Below are 20,795 nucleotides of genomic sequence, written 5' to 3' on the forward strand. Positions count from 1 at the left end.
CTCATGGCAGATGCTGGAAACCTGGAAATTCAAAACAAATGAAGGGGCAAGAGGGAAAAACAACAACAACAAGAACAACAAACCTGAAACCTTCAAGATCAAGACAATAGCACAGCGGGTGCTGGAAATCTGAAATTAGAAGACGTTGGTCTGGCAGCATCTGGTTGGGTTGGGTTGGGTTGGGTTGGGTGGAGAGAAACAACGTTAACGTTTCGGGTCCAATGTTGACTTGTTGGGGGAAGAGTTGAAGAAGAGTCGTCTTCGATATTCTCCCCACGGCCACGGCGAAGGACTCCTGCGCCTTGGGGAAGACGATGGGCGGCGCTGAGCCCATTCCTCATTGCGAGATCCTTCGCCATCGCTCCGCTCCGACTCGCTCCATCACGGCCATAGCGGCACAGGCTCGGCACAAACCCCCCATCACAGAAACATTGGACTGAGGAGCAGGAGGAGGCCATTCAGCCCTTCGAGCCCGCTCCGCCACTCAATGAGATTATGGCTGATCGGGTTGGCTCAACCCCATTTCCCAGTCTGTTCCCCATTACCCTGGACTCCCTGGTCAATCAAAAACCCATCTTAACTCAGCCTTGAATATATTCAATGACCCAGCTCTCTGGGGAAGAGAATTCCACAGACTAACACTCTTTGACACAAACATATTCTCCTCATCTCCATCTTAAACGGTAGACCTCTACCCCCTAGATCTATCCCCACGAGCGGAACCATCCTCCAAGTATCTGCCCTGTCAAGTCCCCTTCAGTAAGATCACCTCTCATTCTTCTAAACTCCAGTGGGTACAGACCCATCCTGTTTGACCTTCCTGCATAAGGCCACCCCTTCATCCCAGGAATGAGACAAGTGAACCTTCTTAAATAAGTGTTGGTGCAGACTCGATGGGCCGAAGGGCCTCTTATGCACTGTGATTCTGTGAAACCTTAAGCCTTCACAAACTTAAATATACTCACTGTGCCAGCTACTCAACCCAAAATGTAAACCATTTTTTTTTCTCTTACTGAACACTCATCCATCGAAGTGATGGGAGGCTCCATCAGCTATCCACAAACACATGGTATTGCCCTAACCACTCGATTGACCCTGTCTCCACCACACTCTCAGACAGTGCATTCCAGACCCTAACCACTCGATTGACCGTGTCTCCACCACACTATCAGAAAGTGCATTCCAGATCCTAACCACTCGATTGACCCTGTCTCCCCAACACTCTCAGACAGTGCATTCCAGATCCTAACCACTCGATTGACCCTGTCTCCACCACACTCTCAGACAGTGCATTCCAGACCCTAACCACTCGATTGATCCTGTCTCCACCACACTCTCAGACAGTGCATTCCAGACCCTAACCACTCGATTGACCCTGTCTCCACCACACTCTCAGACAGTGCATTCCAGATCCTAACCACTCGCTGTGTGAAAGTTTCTCCTCACGTCTCCATTGCTTAAATCTTTGTCCTCTGGATCTCGATCCTTCCACCAATGGGAACAGTTTCTCTCTATCTACCCTGCCCAGACCCCTCATGATTTTGAAAACCTCTATCAAATCTCCTCTCAACCTTCTCTTCTCCAAGGAAAACAGTCCCAACTTCTCCAATCTATCCTCATAACTGAAATTCCTCATCCCTGGAACCATTCCCGTGAATCTTCTCTGTATAATAATATTTTATTGCACCATCGATGGACACTTGGTCCTTGTATATTTATATATTTCTGTGTGTGTGTTCATGTCTGTTCGATAATATAATTATTGATTTAAAGTCCAGCCCAATCTCATACCAAAGCCAGCAAGGGTCTGGCAGGTGGTTGAAACTCCAGGAAAATTTTCGTTTGGCCATCGGTACCAGGCGATAGCAGCCAATCAGAGAGCGAAGCCCGCCTCTGCGTGACGTTGCCCGGGGGCGGGGCCGGGCCTCCGTTGCCAGGCAACAGGTATGCATTGACAAGCTTGGGCCACTGAGCCCAAAACAGGCGTAAAACGCGCTTGAAGTCGGCGGAACTGACCCAGAAACAGGCGCTAACTGTACGTGGTGAGAGGATTGAGCCCAAAACAGGCCTGAGGGGGGGGGAGGGGGGGAACTGAGCCAGAGACAGACGCTAATTGTACCTGATGGGAAAATTGAGCCCAAAACAGGCGTAAATCAGGCCTGAGGGGGGAACTGAGGCAGGAGGAGGATGGGCTGCGTTTCCTGCCAACGCCGGGCATAACGCAGTTGCCTGGTGACAGAGTGGACAGCCGCCCAGTTAAGCGGCTGAAATCATCAGGCCCGGGCGGCAGGGTCCATTTAACCTACAAACCAACATGTGAACTAGGGGCAGGAGAGGCCACTCGGCCCCTCGAGCCTGCTCCGTGCCTGATCTGATTGTCACCCGGACCCCACATTCCTGCCGACCCCCGATAACCTTTCACCCCCGATAACCTTTCACCCCCTCGTCCATTGAGAATCTACCCAGCTCGGCCTTCAAAATATTCACAGACTCTGTTTCCACCGACTGTTGGGGAAGAGAATCCAAAGACTCTCCACCCTCTGAAAAAATGTCTCCTCATCTCTGTCTTAAATGGGTGACCCCTTATTTTTAAACACTGACCCCTAGTTCTAGATTCTCCCACAAGAGGAAACATCGTCTCCACATCCCCCCTGTCAAGACTCCTCAGGATCTTTTATGTTTCAGTCAAGTTGCCTCTTACTCTTCTAAACTCCAGTGGATACAAGCCTAACCTGTCCAACCTTCCCTCATAAGCCCATTCCCAGTATTAGTGTAGTAAGCCGCCTTTGAATTGCTTCCGACGCATTCTGCTTCCGGCACTTGGAGTAGAATTGTGAAATGTATGGATTTGTAATCATCCACTGGAGGTTAATTCCGGGCTCAAGTGATGTAGCAGCTGAAAACGTGGCTGCCAACTTAGGTGCAATGAAGAATGCTAAAGAGGGCAGAATTGTAGTAACACGCAAATCACTGTGCATGGTCGTGAGGGTCGCAGGGATTGGAGATTGCAGTGGTAGGGAAGGGTGTGGGGTCTGGGGCAGGTTAGTGGGGTTTGTAGAGGCTGGAGAAAGTATCAGAGATAAATAACATTTGTGCCACACAAGTGTCAGGCAATGACCATCTCCAACAAGAGAGAATCTAACCATTGCCCCCTTGACATTCAATGGCATTGACATCACTGAATCCCCCACTATCAACACCCTGGGGGTTACCATTGACCAGAAACTGAACTGGACCAGCCATATAAATACTGTGGCTACAAGAGCAGGTCAGAGGCTGGGAATCCTGTAGTGAGTAACTCACCTCCTGACTCCCCAAAGTCTATCCACCATCTACAAGGCACAAGTCAGGAGTGTGATGGAATACTCCCCACTTGCCTGGATGAGTGCAGCTCCCATAACACTCAAGAAGCTGGACACCATCCAGGACAAAGGAGGTTCAAGAAGTCAGCTCCCCACCACCTTCTCAAGGACAATTAGGGTTGGGCAATTCAAATCACAGAATTGTTACAGTACACAGAAGGAGGCCATTCGGCCCATTATGTCTGCACTGGCTCTCTGAATGAGCATTATGACTTAGTGCCATTATCCTGCCTTTTCTCCATACCCTTGCACATTGTTTCTATTTAAATAATCATTTAATGCCCTCTTGAATGTCTCGACTGAACTTGCCTCCACCGCACTTCTATGCAGTATATCCAGACCCGAACCACTTGCTGTGTGAAAAAGTTTTTTCTTTCATTGCATTTGATTCTTTTGCAAATCACTTTAAATCTGTGCCCTCTCATTCTCGATCCTTTTACGAACAGGAACAGCTTCTCCCTATCTACTCTGTCCAGCCCCCTCATGATTTTGAACATCTCTATCAAACCTCCTCTTAGCTAGCGATGCCCACATCCCATGGTATCCTTGGATGCAAGTCGTCTGGTCCAGATAACTTACCAGCCGGAATCCTGTGGAGGTGTTGGGGGACTCGGCCGCTGGATGGAGAGCAGGTGAGACCTCTGCGCCACCTCTTTTTGGGATGGCTCGTTGCATCATGTACCACTCAGACACTTTACTGACTCTCAAGTCAGCAGCGGGCCTTCCCAGATCAAGGCCCCCCCCCAGGCACACAAGTCCTGCACGCTGAGAGCTGCCGGCCAGTCAGAGGCCAGCAGCTCTATTGAACAGCAGGGCCACTGGGGAGGCCCAGGATCAGTGCTGGATCCCAAGCCAGAGTGAGTGATGGCAAGGTGGGGTTCTTGGGGTGAGTGTCACATGCGAAGTGGGTCGACAGCAAGGGCAGGGGTTGGCTTTCAGTGCCCCCCACCCCACCCACTGCCTTCCCAATGCTGGGCCCCTCGATCAGGGCACTGAGTGCCTGAGAGTGAAGTACCCCACCCTTCCCCCAACCCCTGGGAGCCGGCATGCAACCCTGCACGGATTTGCTTGTTGGAGCCCCCGCCTGCCACAGAGTTAATACCAGCGGCAGCGGGATGAGGCCCTTAAGTCGGCATTAATTGCCCATTTAAGGGCCTCAATTGACAGCAGAGCAGAAAGGACGCCATGGGCCTCCTCACCACAGATTTAATCTGGGTGTAGGTGGGTAAGTGGCCCACCCACCAAATTCACCACAGTGGGGAGGACACAAGATTCCGCCCATCAACTTTCAGTACAACCAACCTATCTGTTACCTCCTCTTTATAAATTTTAGCCCATCCAGTGTCTCAACTACCACCTCTTTCACTATGACTTCAACAGCATCTTCTTTCTTGGTTGAGGCAGAAGCAAAGCACTGCTACAATCCCTGTAGAGACAGATAACTTTTAAAAAGAGAGAGGAAATTCCCAGTGTCCAAAAATCACACAAGATTTCACGTTTTAAGACTTTTATTGTAACAAAGAAGCTAAAATCAATAATGATTAAACATTACTTCATAGGCATCTAATCTACCAAACTACAGAAAAGGTCCTTCCCATTGACTTATTAACTCAACCAAAAATACTTTATGACCCGTTTATACATTCTGCCACCCTCTCAGCAGATATGTAGCCTTGTAGATTAAATGCCAAAATCGTCCTGCCTTTCTATCAGGTTCCCTTCTCCCTGACACATCAGGGTGAGTATTCCAGTGTCCTTTGAAATTGCCTTCACTCAGTTCTTTGACTATCTACAAGAGCAGGTCAGAGGCTGGGCAAGTAACTCCTGACTCCCCAAAGTCTGAGCACCATCTACAAGGCACAAGCCAGCAGTGTGGTAGAATACCCTTCGCTTGGTTGGATCAGTACAGCTCCAACAACACTCGAGCTCAACATCAGGATAAAATAGCCCGCTTGATCGACACCCCATTCACCACCTTAAACATTCACTCCCTCCACCACCTACGCACAGTAGCAGCAGTGTGTACCATCTACAAGATGCACTGCAAGAATTCACCAAGGCTCCTTCAACAGCATCTTCCAAACCTGCAACCACTACCACCTGGAAGGACAAGAGCAGTAAACACATGGGAACACCACCACCTGGAAGTTCCCCTCCAAGTCACTCACCATCCTGACTTGGAAATATATTGCTGTTCCTTCACTGTCGCTGGGACAAAATCCTGGAACTCCCTCTCTAACAGCACTGTGGATGTACCTACACCACATGGACTGCAGCGGCTCAGGAAGGCAGCTCACCCACCACCTTCTCAAGGGGCAATTAGGGATGGGCAATAAATACTGGCCTAGCCAGTAAAATCCACATCCCGTGAATGAATAACGAAAATCCTTGAACTGACTTCTAGCCGCAAGGTCCTCTCTGGCAACTCCTTGGTTCTTAAATCTCTAAAAGTCCCATCTATTCCATCTTTTTTCCGAAGTGAAAACCAACTCTTATGAGCATCCTGCTCTCACAGTGTGGTTTCCCCGCTTTTTCACCCAGCAGCTTTGCTCTCTCCAGCTCTCTGAGAGGCTGTGTCCAGAAAGACCAGCTGCCCCTCTTTTGTGTCAAAGTGTGAAAACTGGCACTTGATTTCCTATAGGTTTCGACTTGGGCCTCAATGACTTGGGCCAGTCTCCAGGCAAAGATTAGGATGATCAAGTGGCCTCTTCAGGGCAATCTGCTTTACCTCAAATTAAAGGAAACATCTTAAAACATAACCACCTTGTAAAGTCTTACTTCATAACAGTTTTGATTTAGTACCTCAGCCATGACCTCACTTCTGTGCTCAAATCCTTTTTTAGGTCCATAATGGCCCCCCCTCCTCCTTTACCACTCTTTTAGTATTTATATGCCTATAGAGGACTTATGGCCTTCCTTTTAGGTTAACTGCCAGTTTCTCCTCATACTCTCTCTTTGCTTCTCATGTGTTTTTTTTAATTCCCCTTTATTCAGCTTGAATGTCAATTGGATTATCCACCTGACATCTGTCATTTGCAGCCATTTTCTGCCTTATCATACTCACTCTCTCTCTTTCCTCAGCCAACGAGCTCTAGATTTGTTTTCTCCACCTTCCCCTCTTGTGGGAATGTTCCTTGACTGTATTGACTGTACTCAAACTATTTCTTCTTCAAAGACATCCCATTGTTCAGTTGTAGCTTTTCCGGCTTCGTGGGGTTGTATTCTCTGGAGATTTCAAATGGGCAACGTAGGTGAGTGTATAATGTACTTGGTGGTAGTAATGTACCAGCAGCAGGTGGATAATATACCTAGGGGCTAATGTGCTACATCACGGAGTGGGATTAGTTTGGGATTAATACAGGGCAATGGGGAGAGCGGGGGGCAGTGGGATTAGTTTGGGATTGATACAAGGCTTTTTGGAGAGAGCGGGGCAGGGGGGTTAGTTTGGGATTGATACAGGGCTATGGGGAGAGAGCGGGGCAGTGGGATTAGTTTGGGGATTGATACAGGGCTATGGGGAGAGAGCGGAGCAGTGGGATTAGTTTGGGATTGATACAGGGCTATGGACAGAGGGTGGGGCAGTGGGATTAGTTTGGGATTGTTACAGGGCTTTGTGGAGAGAGCGGGATAGTGGGATTAGCGTGGGTTTGATACAGGGCTATGGGGAGAGAGCAGAGCAGTGGGATTAGTTTGGGATTGATACAGGGCTATGGGGAGAGAGTGGGGCAGTGGGATTAGTTTGGGATTAATACGGGGCTATGAGGAGAGAGCGGGGCAGTGGGATTAGTTTAGGATTGATACAGGGCTATGGGCAGAGAGCGGGGACAGTGGGATTAGTTTGGGATTGATACAGGGCTATGGGGAGAGAGTGGGGCAGTGGGATTAGTTTGGGATTGATACAGGGCTATGGGGAGAGAGTGGGGCAGTGGGATTAGTTTGGGATTGGTACAGGGCTATGGGGAGAGAGTGGGGCAGTGGGATTAGTTTGGGGATTGATGCAGGGCTATGGGGAGAGAGCGGGGCAGTGGGATTAGTTTGGGATTGATACAGGGCTATGGGGAGAGAGTGGGGCAGTGGGATTAGTTTGGGATTGGTACAGGGCTAGGGGGAGAGAGCAGGCAGTGGGATTAGTTTGGGGATTGATACAGGGCTATGGGGAGAGAGTGGGGCAGTGGGATTAGTTTGGGATTGATACAGGGCTATGGGGAGAGAGCGGGGCAGTGGGATTAGTTTGGGGATTGATACAGGGCTATGGGGAGAGAGTGGGGCAGTGGGATTAGTTTGGGGATTGATACGGGGCTAGGGGGAGAGAGTGGGGCAGTGGGATTAGTGTAGGATTGATACAGGGCTATGGGGAGAGAGCGGGGCAGTGGGATTAGTTTGGGATTGATACAGGGCCATGGGGAGAGAGCGGGGCAGTGGGATTAGTTTGGGATTGATACAGGGCTATGGGCAGAGAGCAGTGGATTAATTCTAGACTAGAAAACAGCCAGTTGAGAAGTGAAGGGCTGAATGGCCTCTTCCTCTGCTGTAAACACCAATAGTTGTAAGTTTGTGTTGTGAAAGATTTAACAAGGTCCTTCCTGTTCCCTCTGCAGGGATTCCCAATGTCCGTCTATGCCTGAAATAGCAAATTGTTCCATTTTCACTGCACTACCTCCCCTCTGCTTGAAGATTGCAAACCCATTGAAATGAACTCCTAATATGATTAAATTTCTGTTTTAGCCTCAACATTAACCATACAAGACAAACGTTCAGTCCTTCGTAAGGTGTAACATCTTTCAGAGGAGCCCTACTGAGCATCAAGATGAAGAGCGCTCGGATTTTTGTAGAGAGCACATTGGCGATAATCAAACCAGATGCTTTTGACAAAGAGATAGAAATTGAGGAGATCATCCTTCAGTCTGGGTTCACCATAGTCCAGGTATAGGGGTATATTAAGTATATAAACTTTCATTTATAAAGCTTCTGCCAGGACTCCAGGAACTCCCAAAGCACTTTACAGCCAATGAACTACTTTTGAAATAAGGTACTGACTGACATTAATGAAGATACTGGACATTGGACAATGCAGAAATCCTTTAGTTCTGACCCTCTGACAGTTCAGCACTCCCCCAGTGCTAATCCTCCAACAGTGCAGCACTCCCTCAGTACTGACCCTCCAACAGTGCAGCACTCCCTCAGTACTGACCCTCTGACAGTGCAGCACTCCCTCAGTACTGACCCTCTGACAGTGCAGCACTCCCTCAGTACTGACCCTCTGACAGTGCAGCACTCCCTCAGTACTGACCCTCCAACAGTGCAACACTGCCTCAGTACTGATCATCCAACAGTGCATTACTCCCTCAGTACTGACCCTCCAACAGTGCAGCACTCCCTCAGTACTGACCCTCTGACAGTGCAGCACTCCCTCAGTACTGACCTTCTGACAGTGCAGCACTCCCTCAGTACTGATCCTCTGACAGTACAGCACTCCCTCAGTACTGACCCTCTGACAGTGTAGCACTCCCTCAGTACTGACCCTCTGACAGTGCAGCACTCCCTCAGTACTGACCCTCCAACAGTGCAGCACTCCCTCAGTACTGACCCTCCAACAGTGCAGCACTCCCTCAAGTCCCTGCAGTGGAACCGAAACCCACAACCCTCTAGCTCAGAGGTTGAAATGGTACCCCCTAACGCTGGTGTGCGAGAGGAGCGAGCTACCAACTAATGTTTAGTTTAAAAATAAAATTCACACTTTTTTCATTGGCTCATCCAACCTTCTCCATTCGTCAGTTGATGTGGCTGTCCGATGCTCAGTTGACACCAGGAAAAGGCTTATTTTAAACCATCACACCTGCTCGAAATCTTAGCTTTACAGACCTGTAATGGCGACAAAATTTGGTGAGAGCAGTTGACTGGTTTATGTTCCTTCGATCTGCTTGATCTGTAGGTCAGAATGAGAGTTGGGGGAGTTCTGGCGTGTATGTGTTATGGATATGTTTTGTTAGTCATGCTCCAGAAGATGGTCATTTCAATGGCCGTCTGTAAAACAGGCTCCCAACTCTGTATCACCCATTTCTCGCTGCTACTCCAGACCAGTTTCACCCCCACCCTCCGCCACGTCCCCTCCGATATCTGAGTTTGTTACAGGTACAAAAAGATCTTATATTTTTTAAAAGAGAAGGAAACACCAAAGTAGAAACTGAACAATAAACTGAAATGAATGAACAATCCCCAACCGTGCACCAATTGAACTCTGACTGACCTTGGAGCAGTGTTCACTTAACCGCAGTTTGAATCTGTGGCTTTAAGTGAACACAGTTTCACGTCAGCAGTATAATAATGTCCATTGGTGTGGTAGATATGGAGGGGGTGTACATACATGGTGCAAGAGCACCGCCCTTGATTTACTGCACGCAGTGCCTCTGGTGATCTTATCGAACTAAGACAGCTTTCTTACCCAGAAAAGGAAAATGCTCCTGAGTCCGGAGCAGGCCAGTGAGTTCTACGCCACACACAGTGGGAAGATGTTCTACCCCAGCCTGATGGCACATCTTTGCTCTGGCCCATTGGTTGCTATGATGCTCACCAGACAGTCTGCAATTAAACAATGGAACGACCTGCTGGGCCCTTCAGATAGTGAAAAGGCAAAGGAGACACATCCCAAAAGGTGAGTGACCTCGGAAGGAGTAGGGTAGATAGAGAGGGGGTGTTCAGGCGGGACAGTATTTGGAAAGGGTGGGGTAGATAGGGAGGGGGTGTACACAGCCCAGGGTGGGACAGTACCTGGAAAGGGTGGGGTAGATAGGGAGGGGTGCACACAGCCTAGGGACAGTATTTGGAAGGGGTGGGGCAGATACAGAAGGGTGTACACAGCCCAGGATGGGACAGTATTGGAAGGGATGGGTAGATACAGAGGGGTGTACACAGCCCAGGGTGGGACAGTATTTGGAAGGGGTGGGTAGATACAGAGGGATGTACACAGCCCAAGGACAGTATTTGGAAGGGGTGGGTAGATACAGAGGGATGTACACAGCCCAAGGACAGTATTTGGAAGGGGTGGGTAGATACAGAGGGGTGTACACAGCCCAGGGACAGTATTTGGAAGGGTTGGGTAGATACAGAGGTGTGTACACAGCCCAGGGACAGTATTTGGAAGGGGTGGGTAGATACAGAGGGGTGTACACAGCCCAGGGACAGTATTTGGAAGGGTTGGGTAGATACAGAGGTGTGTACACAGCCCAGGGACAGTGTTTGGAAGGGGTGGGTAGATACAGAGGTGTGTACACAGCCCAGGGACAGTATTTGGAAGGGGTGGGTAGATACGGAGGTGTGTACACAGTCCAGGGACAGTATTTGGAAGGGTTGGGTAGACACAAAGGGGTGTACACAGTCTAGGGACAGTGTTTGGAAGGGTTGGGTAGATACAGAGGTGTGTACACAGCCCAGGGACAGTATTTGGAAGGGTTGGGTAGATACAGAGGTGTGTACACAGCCCAGGGACAGTATTTGGAAGGGTTGGGTAGATACAGAGGTGTGTACACAGCCCAGGGACAGTATTTGGAAGGGTTGGGTAGATACAGAGGTGTGTACACAGCCCAGGGACAGTATTTGGAAGGGTTGGGTAGATACAGAGGTGTGTACACAGCCCAGGGACAGTATTTGGAAGGGTTGGGTAGATACAGAGGTGTGTACACAGCCCAGGGACAGTATTTGGAAGGGTTGGGAAGATACACAGGGGTGTACAGGGTGGGACCATATTTGGAAGGGTCAATTTGAGATGCAGAGCCATGTGTCAGTGCCTCCTCAGTCCTATGGGTTACAGTCTCAGGTATTCAATATGTAGAAGGAGCTGATTACTGTCATCAATCTGATTCTAATAATATCTATTGCTTCTAGTTTAAGGGCAATATATGGAACAGATAAAATTAAGAATGCATTACATGGTAGCGACTGCTTTAACACGGCAGAGAGGGAGATTAACTTTATGTTCCCAAACGGTGAGTCTCTTGAGAGAAAAAATAAATGATTTATATGTTAATAATTGTAGATGGCAGGGTGATAGTGGAGATAAAGTCATTGTTCACTCCATACCCCTCTCATTGTAAAGCTGCTGAGTCCAGGCTGATACAAACAATGACCAATTGTACTGTGTGTGAATGATGGGAAGGGGAGGCGATCGTGGGGCCAGCCCACTCCTCACCTGAAGTAGGCTGTCATCGTCAGCTGCCCCTCGATTGGAGAGAGGGGAGGTTGGGGAGGGTTTAAACTAGATTGGCAGGGGGATGGGAACCTGAGAGGATATTCAGAGTGGAGAGGAGAAAAACTGGTAGTGGGAAGTAGTGAAGTATCAATTGATAATCAGAGAGTTGTATCAAGGTAGATAGAATACTTGGAGAGTTTGATAGAATTAGAATAGATAATAGTAAGTCAGTAAATGGGGTCAGATTAAGCAGGAAAGTAAAAAAGCCTAAATCAGGAATAATGTGCATGTGTGTGAATGCACGGAGTGTGATTAATAAGATTGGTGAACTGCAGGCACAGGTTGACAAATGGAATTATGATATTATTGCTATAACAGAGACCTGGCTCAAAGAAGGGCAGGACTGGGTGTTAAATATTCCTGGGTACAAGGTGTTTAGGAGAGGCAGGAAAGGAAGAAAAGGTGGTGGCAGTAGCAGTATTGGTTAAAGATGGCATCTGGAGAGAGAGGATGTTCCAGAGGGGTCAAGGACAGAATCTCTCTGGCTAGAGGTGAGGAATGGGAAAGGTGCAATAACATTGATTGGTGTAGTATATAGACCACCAGCTAGTGGAAGCGATGTGGAGAAATAAATTTGCAAAGAAATTACGGAGAGGTGCAAGAATTATAGAGTAATCTTAATTATCCAAATATAGACTGGGATAGGAATAGTAAAAAAGGACAAGAGGGTTGAGAGTTTCTGCAATGTATTCAAGATAATTTTCTACAGCAGTATGTTTCTATGTCCAACGCGAGGACATGCACTTTTGGACCTGGATCTGGGGAATGAGTTGCCCCAATTGAACCAAATATCGTTGGGAGAGCCTCTAGGGGACAGTGACCATTGTATCATAAGGTTTATGTTAATCATGGAAGAGGACAGAGAACAATCCAGAGCAGGGATAATTAATTGGGGGAAAGCCAACTTCGATGGGATGAGAATGTACCTGAGTCGAATGAGTTGGAGTCAAATGTTGGCAGAAAAGACAGTGGCTAAACAACGGGCCACCTTAAAAGAAAAGGTATTGCAGGCAATGTCAAGGTATATTCCCTTGAAGGGAAAAGATAGGAGAATTAAATCCAGAGGGCTCTGGATGACGAGAGAGATAGAGGTGAAGATGAAAAGGAAGAAGTGCACATACAACAGAAGACAGGCAGAAAATACAATGGGGAATCAGGCTGAATATAGAGGACCAGAGGGAAAGTGAAGAAACTAATAAGAAAAGCAAGGAGAGAGCATGAAAAGAGACTAGCAGCCAACATAAAAGAGAATCCCAAGGCCTTCTAGAAGCATGTAAATAATAAAAGGGTAGTAAAAGAAAGTAGGGCTGATTAAGGACAAAAAAGGGGACTTGCATGTGGAGACTGGAGAAATAGCGGAGATGTTGAGTGAATACTTTGCATCTGTCTTTACAAAGGAAGAATTTGCTACCCTGGCCGAGGCGAGAGAGGAGGTAACTGGTACACTAGAAGAACTTACAATCGACAGGAAGGAGGTGTTGGAAAGGTACCAGCACAAGATGAGATGCATCCAAGGGTACTGAGGGAAGTGAGAGTGGAAATTGTAGAGGCATTAGTGATAATCTTCCAGTCTTCCTTAGACACAGGGGAGGTGCCAGAGGACTGGAGAACTGCCAATGTTACACCTTTGTTTGAAAAGGGGTGCCAGGATAAAGCTGGCAACTATAGGCCAGCCAGTTTGACCTCAATGATAGGGAAACTTCTGGAAACTATAGTACGGAATAAAATCAATAATCGCTTAGACAAGTGCATGATAATTAAGGAAAGCCAGTATGGGTTCATCAAGGGAAAATCATGTTTAACTAACTTGCTGGAGTTTTTTTAATGAGGTAACATGAAAGGTTGATAGAGGAAACACTGTTGATGTGGTGTATATGGATTTTCAAAAGGCATTTGACACAGTGCCATACAAGAGACCTGTGAGAAAAATTCTAGGTTGTGGAATAAAAGGGAAAGTGGGCATTTGGATAAGAAATTGGCTGAGTGACAGGAAACAGAGAATAGTGATAAATAGTTGTTTTTCAGATTGGAGGAAGGTTTGTAGTGGAGTTCCTCAGGGGCCAGTGTTAGGATCTTTGCTCTTCCTGATATATATTAATGACCTAGACTGTGTTGGGCAGGGCATGATTTCAAAATTTGCAGATGATACGAAGATTGGAAATGTTGTCAACTGTGATGGAATAGTCTTGAACTTCGAAAGGACATAGACATGTTGCTGGATTGGGCAGACAAGTGGCAGATGAAGTTTAATGCAGAGAAGTGTGAGGTTATTCGTTTTGGCAGGAAATATATGGCGAGACGGTATAAAATAAAGGGAGACCCTCTAAAGGAGGAACAGAGGGACCTCTGTATATGTACATAGGTCATTGAAGATGGCAGGGCATGTTGAGAGAGCAGTTAATAAAGCATATAGTACCTTAGTTAGGCTTTATTAATAGGGGCATTGAGTACAAGAGTAAGGTCATGTTGAACTTAAATAAGACACTAGTTAAGTCTCATCTGGAGTACTGTGTCCAGTTCTGGGTGCCATACTTGAGGAAGGATGTGAAGGCAATGGAGTGAGTACAGAGGAGATTCACAAGAATTATTCCCAGGATGAAGCACTGTAGCTATGAGGATAGATTGGAGAGGTTGGGACTGTTTTCCTTGGAGAAAAGAAGGCTGAGAGGAGACTTGATAGAGGTATTTAAGACCCTGAGGGGTATGGACAGGGTAAATAGTGAGAAACTGTTCCCACTCAAGAGAACATCAAAAACAAGTGGGCACAGCTTCAAAATAATTGGCAAAAGGAGTAAATGTGATGTGAGGAAAGGTTTTATTCACCCAGAGGGTGGTTGGAGTCTGGAACAAACTTCCTGAAAGGGTGGTGGAGGCAGGTTCGATCAAGGTATTGAAAAGGGAATTGGATTGCTATCTGAAAAGAGAGAATGTGCAAGGTTATGGGGATAAGGCAGTGGAGTGGGACCAGGTGGAATGTTCTTTCAGAGAGCCAGTGCAGATTCGATGGGCTGAATGGCCTCCTTCTGCACTGTAAAGATACTGTGATAGTGTGATACCGTGAAGAATGACATCTACTCAGGTTCGCAAGTTTCTGCCAAGGGTCTTCTTGATGAGGCCGATTCTCGACCCACAGATCTTTAGGCACATGGGGCAGGACATCCCACGAGGCAGTGGAATCCGGAGTGCAGGTTTTTATTTCCTCTGCTGCCCCTCTGTCTCATCATTAAGACGTAAGAGGGACTCAAAGCGTGATGCAGCTTGACAGGCAAGTTGTGGCATTTTGAACGATCGTTAAAAACCTCCACCCAGTCATTAATGTCAGAGTTTCAGAGTGTTTTTGAAGGGTTTTCTTAGTCCTCTCCTGGAGCACTGGCTATTTGCGAGCTGAGAGAACTGGACCTAGCAGGGGAGATGGTGTCCAGCCATCCGGGCAGGGGGTCCGGTCCATCCAAGTTGATTTTGCAGGAGCTTTGCTTGCACCAGATTTGAAGCCTCCCTCGATGTCTTCAATTCTCCGTAGCTGAAATGCATTGCAGATGTCACTGGATTGGGAGAAGGAACACTGTTTTATTTCTTTCTTCACATCCAAAGGCAGTTGAGAGCAATTGAAATGTTGCTGCCACTGCTCTGGTTAAGCTCAGCTAGCTGAGTGTCAAACCAGGGGTTGAACCATTGGGGATCACTTGAATTCTGCATGATGGTGTGAAATGGGCTATATCAGATTGGCTATCCATGATAATTGATACATCCGCTCTCTCTACACCCCACCCTCTAAATGCCTGCTAAAGGCCCTAGCCATTCTACCAGGAGGGATAACACAAAATAGGATTGAATTTCCTGGAATTGAGAGGGCTAAGGGGTGGATTTGATCAAAGTTTTCGAGGTATTTCGAGGTACAGGGAGAGAAACTATTTCTCCTAGTTGAACTCTAGTTCTAGGGGGCAGAGTCTAAAAATTGGAGCCAGACCTTTCTTCACATAAATGGTGGTAGAAGTTTGGAACTTTGATCTGCAAGCAGCAATCGTTGCAGGATCAATTCTTACTTTTGAATCTGAGATTGGTAGATTTTTGTTAGCCAAAGGTATTAAAGGATATGGGGCAAAGGCAGGTATACAGACTTGGATCAGCCATGATCTCATTGAATGGCAGGATAGGCTCAAGGGGCTGAATGGCCTGCTCCTGCTCTGATGTTCCTATGCCCTCCAATTATAGACTATTATAAGTCCTGGCACACTGCACCCTGCCCACTCTACAGCAACCCACTATACACCGCAATCCCTATACCCCACATGTTACTCCAAGCCTAAACCAGTTGGTGAAGAATGAAACTAGACAGTAATACTTTTGTTGATAATAAGTTTATTCTCAGAATGCAGCATTTATTATGTCGGCTTCCTACCTACCAATCCAGTGTCCCAGCGGTCTCCCTTTGTAAGTACCCTATGTACTTAATTAAACAATAACCTTTACCCGTGTATCTTAACAATATAATTAGCATACCATTAGCACCTCATCCAGCCTGGTGGGGGCAGTCTTGCCGACTAGCTGGTATAACACTGCGTCTATTTTTGAAGAGATGATTAAATGTGGTAAATGCTAATATTTGCCACTTGTTTTCCAAACACCCACAGTTACCATTGAGCCATTTCCAGCTGACCAAGCTGCAGAAGATTACCTCAGCAAGTTTGTAAACCCCACACTGCTGATCGGGCTCACTGAAATGTGCAAGCTGAAACCTGCCAAGCCAACTGTAAGTAGCTGTCTGGGGGAGTAATGGAGTGGGTGTGGCGGGGGGTGTAGGGAACAGAAGAAATAGGAGCAGGAGTAGACCATAGACCCTATGAGCCTGCTCCACCATTCAACATGATTATAGCTGATGTTGGGCTCCAACTCCACTCTGCCGCCCACTCCCCTTATCCCTTAATTCCCTGAGAGACCAAGGGCAGAATTTTATGTCTCCCCATCAGCGGGTTTGTAAAATTTCTTGGGTGACCCTCCCAGTGGCCTCCCATGCACCCTGACCTCTCTTAGGCCAATACATTACCATTTAAAGGCCATTTCGCTCACAGCCTCATTTTTCAGGCTGGCATGAGGAGTGCAACAACACAGGGGGGAGCCAGAAAAGTGACCCAGCTCAGCCCTCCATCATCAGCCTCCTTTCACCATCGGGCATCCCCACCACCACCCCTACACAAGGTCCGCGCCCACCACCCCCACTCCGGGTGCTCACCCCCTCCCCCGGCATCTCCAACACCCCCGGCCCCTCCCCGCCCAGAGATCTCCCACGCTTACCTGATCCTGGACTCCCGGGAGTTAAGCTCTGGCCTCTGCTAGAAATCCCAGTCTTGCCCACTGCAGCTTCTGGCCATACTGGGACTGGAGAGCTGCCGGCCAATCAGATTGTCCAGCAGCTCACGGAGGAGGGACTTCCTCCCGAGGGAGGGCTGAAAATCCCATCTCCAACCAATTAACACGTTGCGGTGAATTAAATGGCTGCAGGGCAGCCGGTATCGGCAGCGACGCATTCTCCCAACTCCTCAGGTGGGAGGCAAGGGAATCCGAAAAATCCTGGCCCCAAAATCTGTCTATCCCGGCCTTAAATGTATTCACTGATGGAGCTTCCACAACCCTCTGGGGTGGAGAATTCCAAAGATTCACAAACCCCTTGAGTGAAGAAATTTCTCCTCATCTCAGTCCTAAATGATTTGTCCCTTATCCTGAGACCGTGTCCCTGTGTTAACAACCTCTCAGTATCCACCCTGTCAAACCTCTTCAGAATCTTGTGTGTTTGAGTGAGACCACCTCTCATTCTTCCAAACTCCAGAGGTCTTAGACCCAATTTACTAAGCAGGGTGGCTGCAATGATGCTTGTTAAATGCTTTCCTAAATGGAGGGTGATGAATGCCTTTGTTTTATTGAATGATAAAATGATGTAGCACAGAAGGAGGCCATTTGGCCCATTGCTCCTGTTGTAGAGCTGTGGCTGGTCCAATTAGTCTCACTCCCTGCTCCAACCCCACAGACCTGTAAATGTAGTAGTTATCCAGTTCCCCCTTTTGAAAGTTCCTATTGACTCGGCTTCCGCCGCCCCTTTCATGCAGTGAATTCCAGATCACTGTGTAAAAAGAGAGCTCCACAGTCTTCAAAAAGGAGAAAGGCTTTGCCTTTATAAAGCGCCTTTCACAACCATAGGCTGTGCCAAAGTGCATCGCAGCCAATGAAGCACCTTTTGAAGAGTTGTCATTGATGCGATAACAACCAGATAATCAGTTTTTCATGATGTTGATTGAAGGATAAATATTGTCCAGGACACCTGGGAGAACCCCCTCCAGCTCTTCTTCGCAATAGTGCCATGGGATCTTTAACATCCACGTGAAGAACAGACAGGGCCTCAGGATAATGTCTCATCTGACAGCTAAAAACATAAGAATTTTTAAAAATTTATTCATTCACGGGATGTGGGCATCGCTGGCTAGGCCAGCATTTATTGCCCATCCCTAATTGCCCTTGAGAAGGGCTGACATCCCATGAACGAATAAATATATTTTAAAAATCTTGTGTTCTCATGTCATTCTAGCCACAACAGTAGGCCTTTCAGCCCCTCGAGGCTGCTCTACCATTCAATAAGATCACGGCTGATCTGATTGTGGCCTTAAGTCCACTTTCCTGCCTGTCCATCATAACCCTTGATCCCTTGTAGATCAAAAATGTCCAACTCAGCCTTGAATATGTTCAGTGACCCAGCCTCCACTGCTCTTCTGGGGGAGAGAATTCCAAACACTAATGACCCCCTGAGAGAAAAAAAATCCTCCTCATCTCTGTGTTAAGTGGGAGACTCCTGATTCTGAAACTGTGCCCCCTAGTTCTAGACTCCCCCATCCTCTCAGCATCCACCCTGTCAAGCCCCACCTCAGCACCGCTCAGGCTCGACAAATGTGCTCGAATCTCTGAGGTGGGACTTGATCCCACGATTTTCTGAGGATTCCACTCAGGTGAAGCCTGGAGGCTTTCTGTGTTTTCAATCAGCAGGCAGAGAGACGAAGGCACACGTCCCCAGCCCCACCCTCACCCCGCTCCGATAACTGTTCTCCTCATGCTGAGGCCCAGTTCCGTAGGTGCCTACAACACTCTGCCACTTCATCCAAGGGACCTGTCTTCATGGCCAGTGAACCCAGACCATGAGGGCCGACAAGCCACCCAGCTGTGGAGGACTTCACAACTGAGCCTAATCCCACCCTGACTTCACGCGTAGGCTCTCCACCAGGGTCTGAGAAGGTGATTGGGGGCAGAAACCTAGACTGATTTTCCTCAGATTTCACAGGAACTTTGAAGAGGCAATCGGTCATGTGCTTGAAAAGGACTAATTTTCAGGGCTGTGGAGAAAAAGCTGGGCTATGGGACTAAATTGGACAGCACTCTTAAAGAGCCAGTACAGGCATGATGGGCTGAATGGCTGGAAGATTCTATGATTCTACTCCAAGAAGGAATTGAGGCTAGTTAAAGCTGAAATAAGAGAATTCAGCTGGGACCATTGGATTGATGCCCCGCTCTGCAATGCTTAGACTCCTCGGCCATGATACGCGAGGTACTCGGTGGAGGGAGGAGGCTTTAGAGGACTAACTGGTTTACTCTCTGTTGTAGATCTGGCTGGCAGACTGGCTACTGGCACACAATCCCAATAGCCCCGCGGTTAATGAGGGCAAAGTGAAGAAACCTGCTGAATGCAACTTCTGACCCTGCAAATTCAGACTCTCAGTGGGGCCTGCTACTGACTGGAGCATGTGGTTTGTTTCCAGCTGAGACATTTCCAGTTGTTCAAAGTTATTTTTGCTATTAAATTTCTGCTGTCAGTTGACTCACGCTTGGTTGAATTATTCACACCACAATGATAATGGCGTATCCATTAACCCCTAATCCTAACCCTAACCCCAACCCCTAACCCATTCCCATGAGATTTCCTGGGTTACACATGGAAATCAAGAGCTTGAATTTATATAGCACCTTCTTAGGCCTCCGGGTATCACAAAGCACTTCAGAACCAATGAGGTACTTTTGAAGGGAAACAAGGCCGGCAATCTGTGTACCTCAGGGTCCCACACATGACCATGACCAGGGGAGCACTGCACTGTTGGAGGTGTTGCCTTTGAAGAAAGGACTTTAAACTAAGGCCCGGTCTGCCCTCTGAGGTGGCCATAGAAGATCACATGGCCACTATTTCAAAGCAGAGCAAGACATTTTTCCCAGGCCTGCAGGTCAAAATCACTAAAAACTTGCTGTGCAGATTGGCTGCTGTATTTCATATATTATAATGGTGACTGTATTTCAAAAGTACTTCTTTGGCTTTGACTTGTTATCTGATGTCCTGACGTTGTGAAAGATGCTATATAAATTGAAGTTTCCAGTTGTCAGAAGCATGAACTCGTTTCTCCCTCCTCGACAGGATTTGCAGACCACTCGAACTGTATTCTTCTTCTTCTTCTATTCTTCTTGGGTGTCACCGGCAAGGTCGGTATTTGTTGCCCATCCTTAATTGCTCTTGAACTGAGGGCTTTGCTATAACATTTCAGAGACCAGTTAAGAGTCAACCACATTCCTGTGGGTTTGGAGTCGCATGTAGGTCAGACCGGGTAAGGGCCTCCCATAAAGGGCATTAGTGAACCAGATGGGTTTCTACAACAATCACCATTACTGAACTAGCTTTATATTCTGGATTTATTAATTTAATTTAAATTTAACAACTGCTGTGGTGGGATTTGAACTCATGTCCCCAGACCATTAGTTTGGGCCTCTGAAGTACTTGTCCAGTGACATTTACACCACCATTTCCCTAGTAACAACATGTTGGACCTGGTAACTTTATAAATAGACATCCATGTGTTCATACTGATTTAAAGTATATAAGAAATTGACAATTGATTCAGTCTTTAATTTCATACAGATTGCATATAAACTGTGTTTGGTACCTTTTTGTTTATCCAATGGACTGAATTATTTCCAAACCATATCACCCCCAAATGGTTGATTTGAGATACCTCATCTAAATTCAGTTGAAATGATAGATTTAAAATCTATCAACCATTTCATTGGATTACATAGGATATAAAGCATAGAAACAGGCCATTTGGCCCAAACATGCCAGTGTTTGTGCCCCCATATGCTCTCCTAGCCTCCTCTTAAATGCATCTACA

General features: G+C 47.3%; 1 protein-coding gene across 1 annotated transcript; it reads left to right on the plus strand.

Annotated features, from left to right (window-relative positions):
* The first annotated feature begins 7,776 nt into the window (after nucleotides 1–7,776).
* LOC144695555 (nucleoside diphosphate kinase homolog 5-like) lies at nucleotides 7,777–19,461 on the plus strand. Its single transcript, XM_078566432.1, has 5 exons — nucleotides 7,777–8,286; nucleotides 9,809–10,014; nucleotides 11,244–11,344; nucleotides 16,239–16,357; nucleotides 19,249–19,461. Exons 1-5 carry the CDS (start codon nucleotides 8,170–8,172, stop codon nucleotides 19,339–19,341), a joined length of 636 nt encoding a protein of 211 aa, XP_078422558.1. The 5' UTR covers nucleotides 7,777–8,169; the 3' UTR covers nucleotides 19,342–19,461.
* Nucleotides 19,462–20,795: the final 1,334 nt, after the last annotated feature.

The sequence above is a fragment of the Cetorhinus maximus genome, chromosome 21, assembly GCF_964194155.1.
Source record: "Cetorhinus maximus chromosome 21, sCetMax3.hap1.1, whole genome shotgun sequence".
Taxonomy (NCBI): domain Eukaryota; kingdom Metazoa; phylum Chordata; class Chondrichthyes; order Lamniformes; family Cetorhinidae; genus Cetorhinus; species Cetorhinus maximus.

Bases quoted from the DNA above. Each gene is read 5' to 3' on its own strand.
- LOC144695555 (XM_078566432.1), top strand. From the start codon at position 8,170: ATGAAGAGCGCTCGGATTTTTGTAGAGAGCACATTGGCGATAATCAAA. The intron at 11,345-16,238 runs GTGAGTCTCTTG...AAACACCCACAG, and splicing joins TAACTTTATGTTCCCAAACG to TTACCATTGAGCCATTTCCA. The intron at 16,358-19,248 runs GTAAGTAGCTGT...TCTCTGTTGTAG, and splicing joins TGAAACCTGCCAAGCCAACT to ATCTGGCTGGCAGACTGGCT.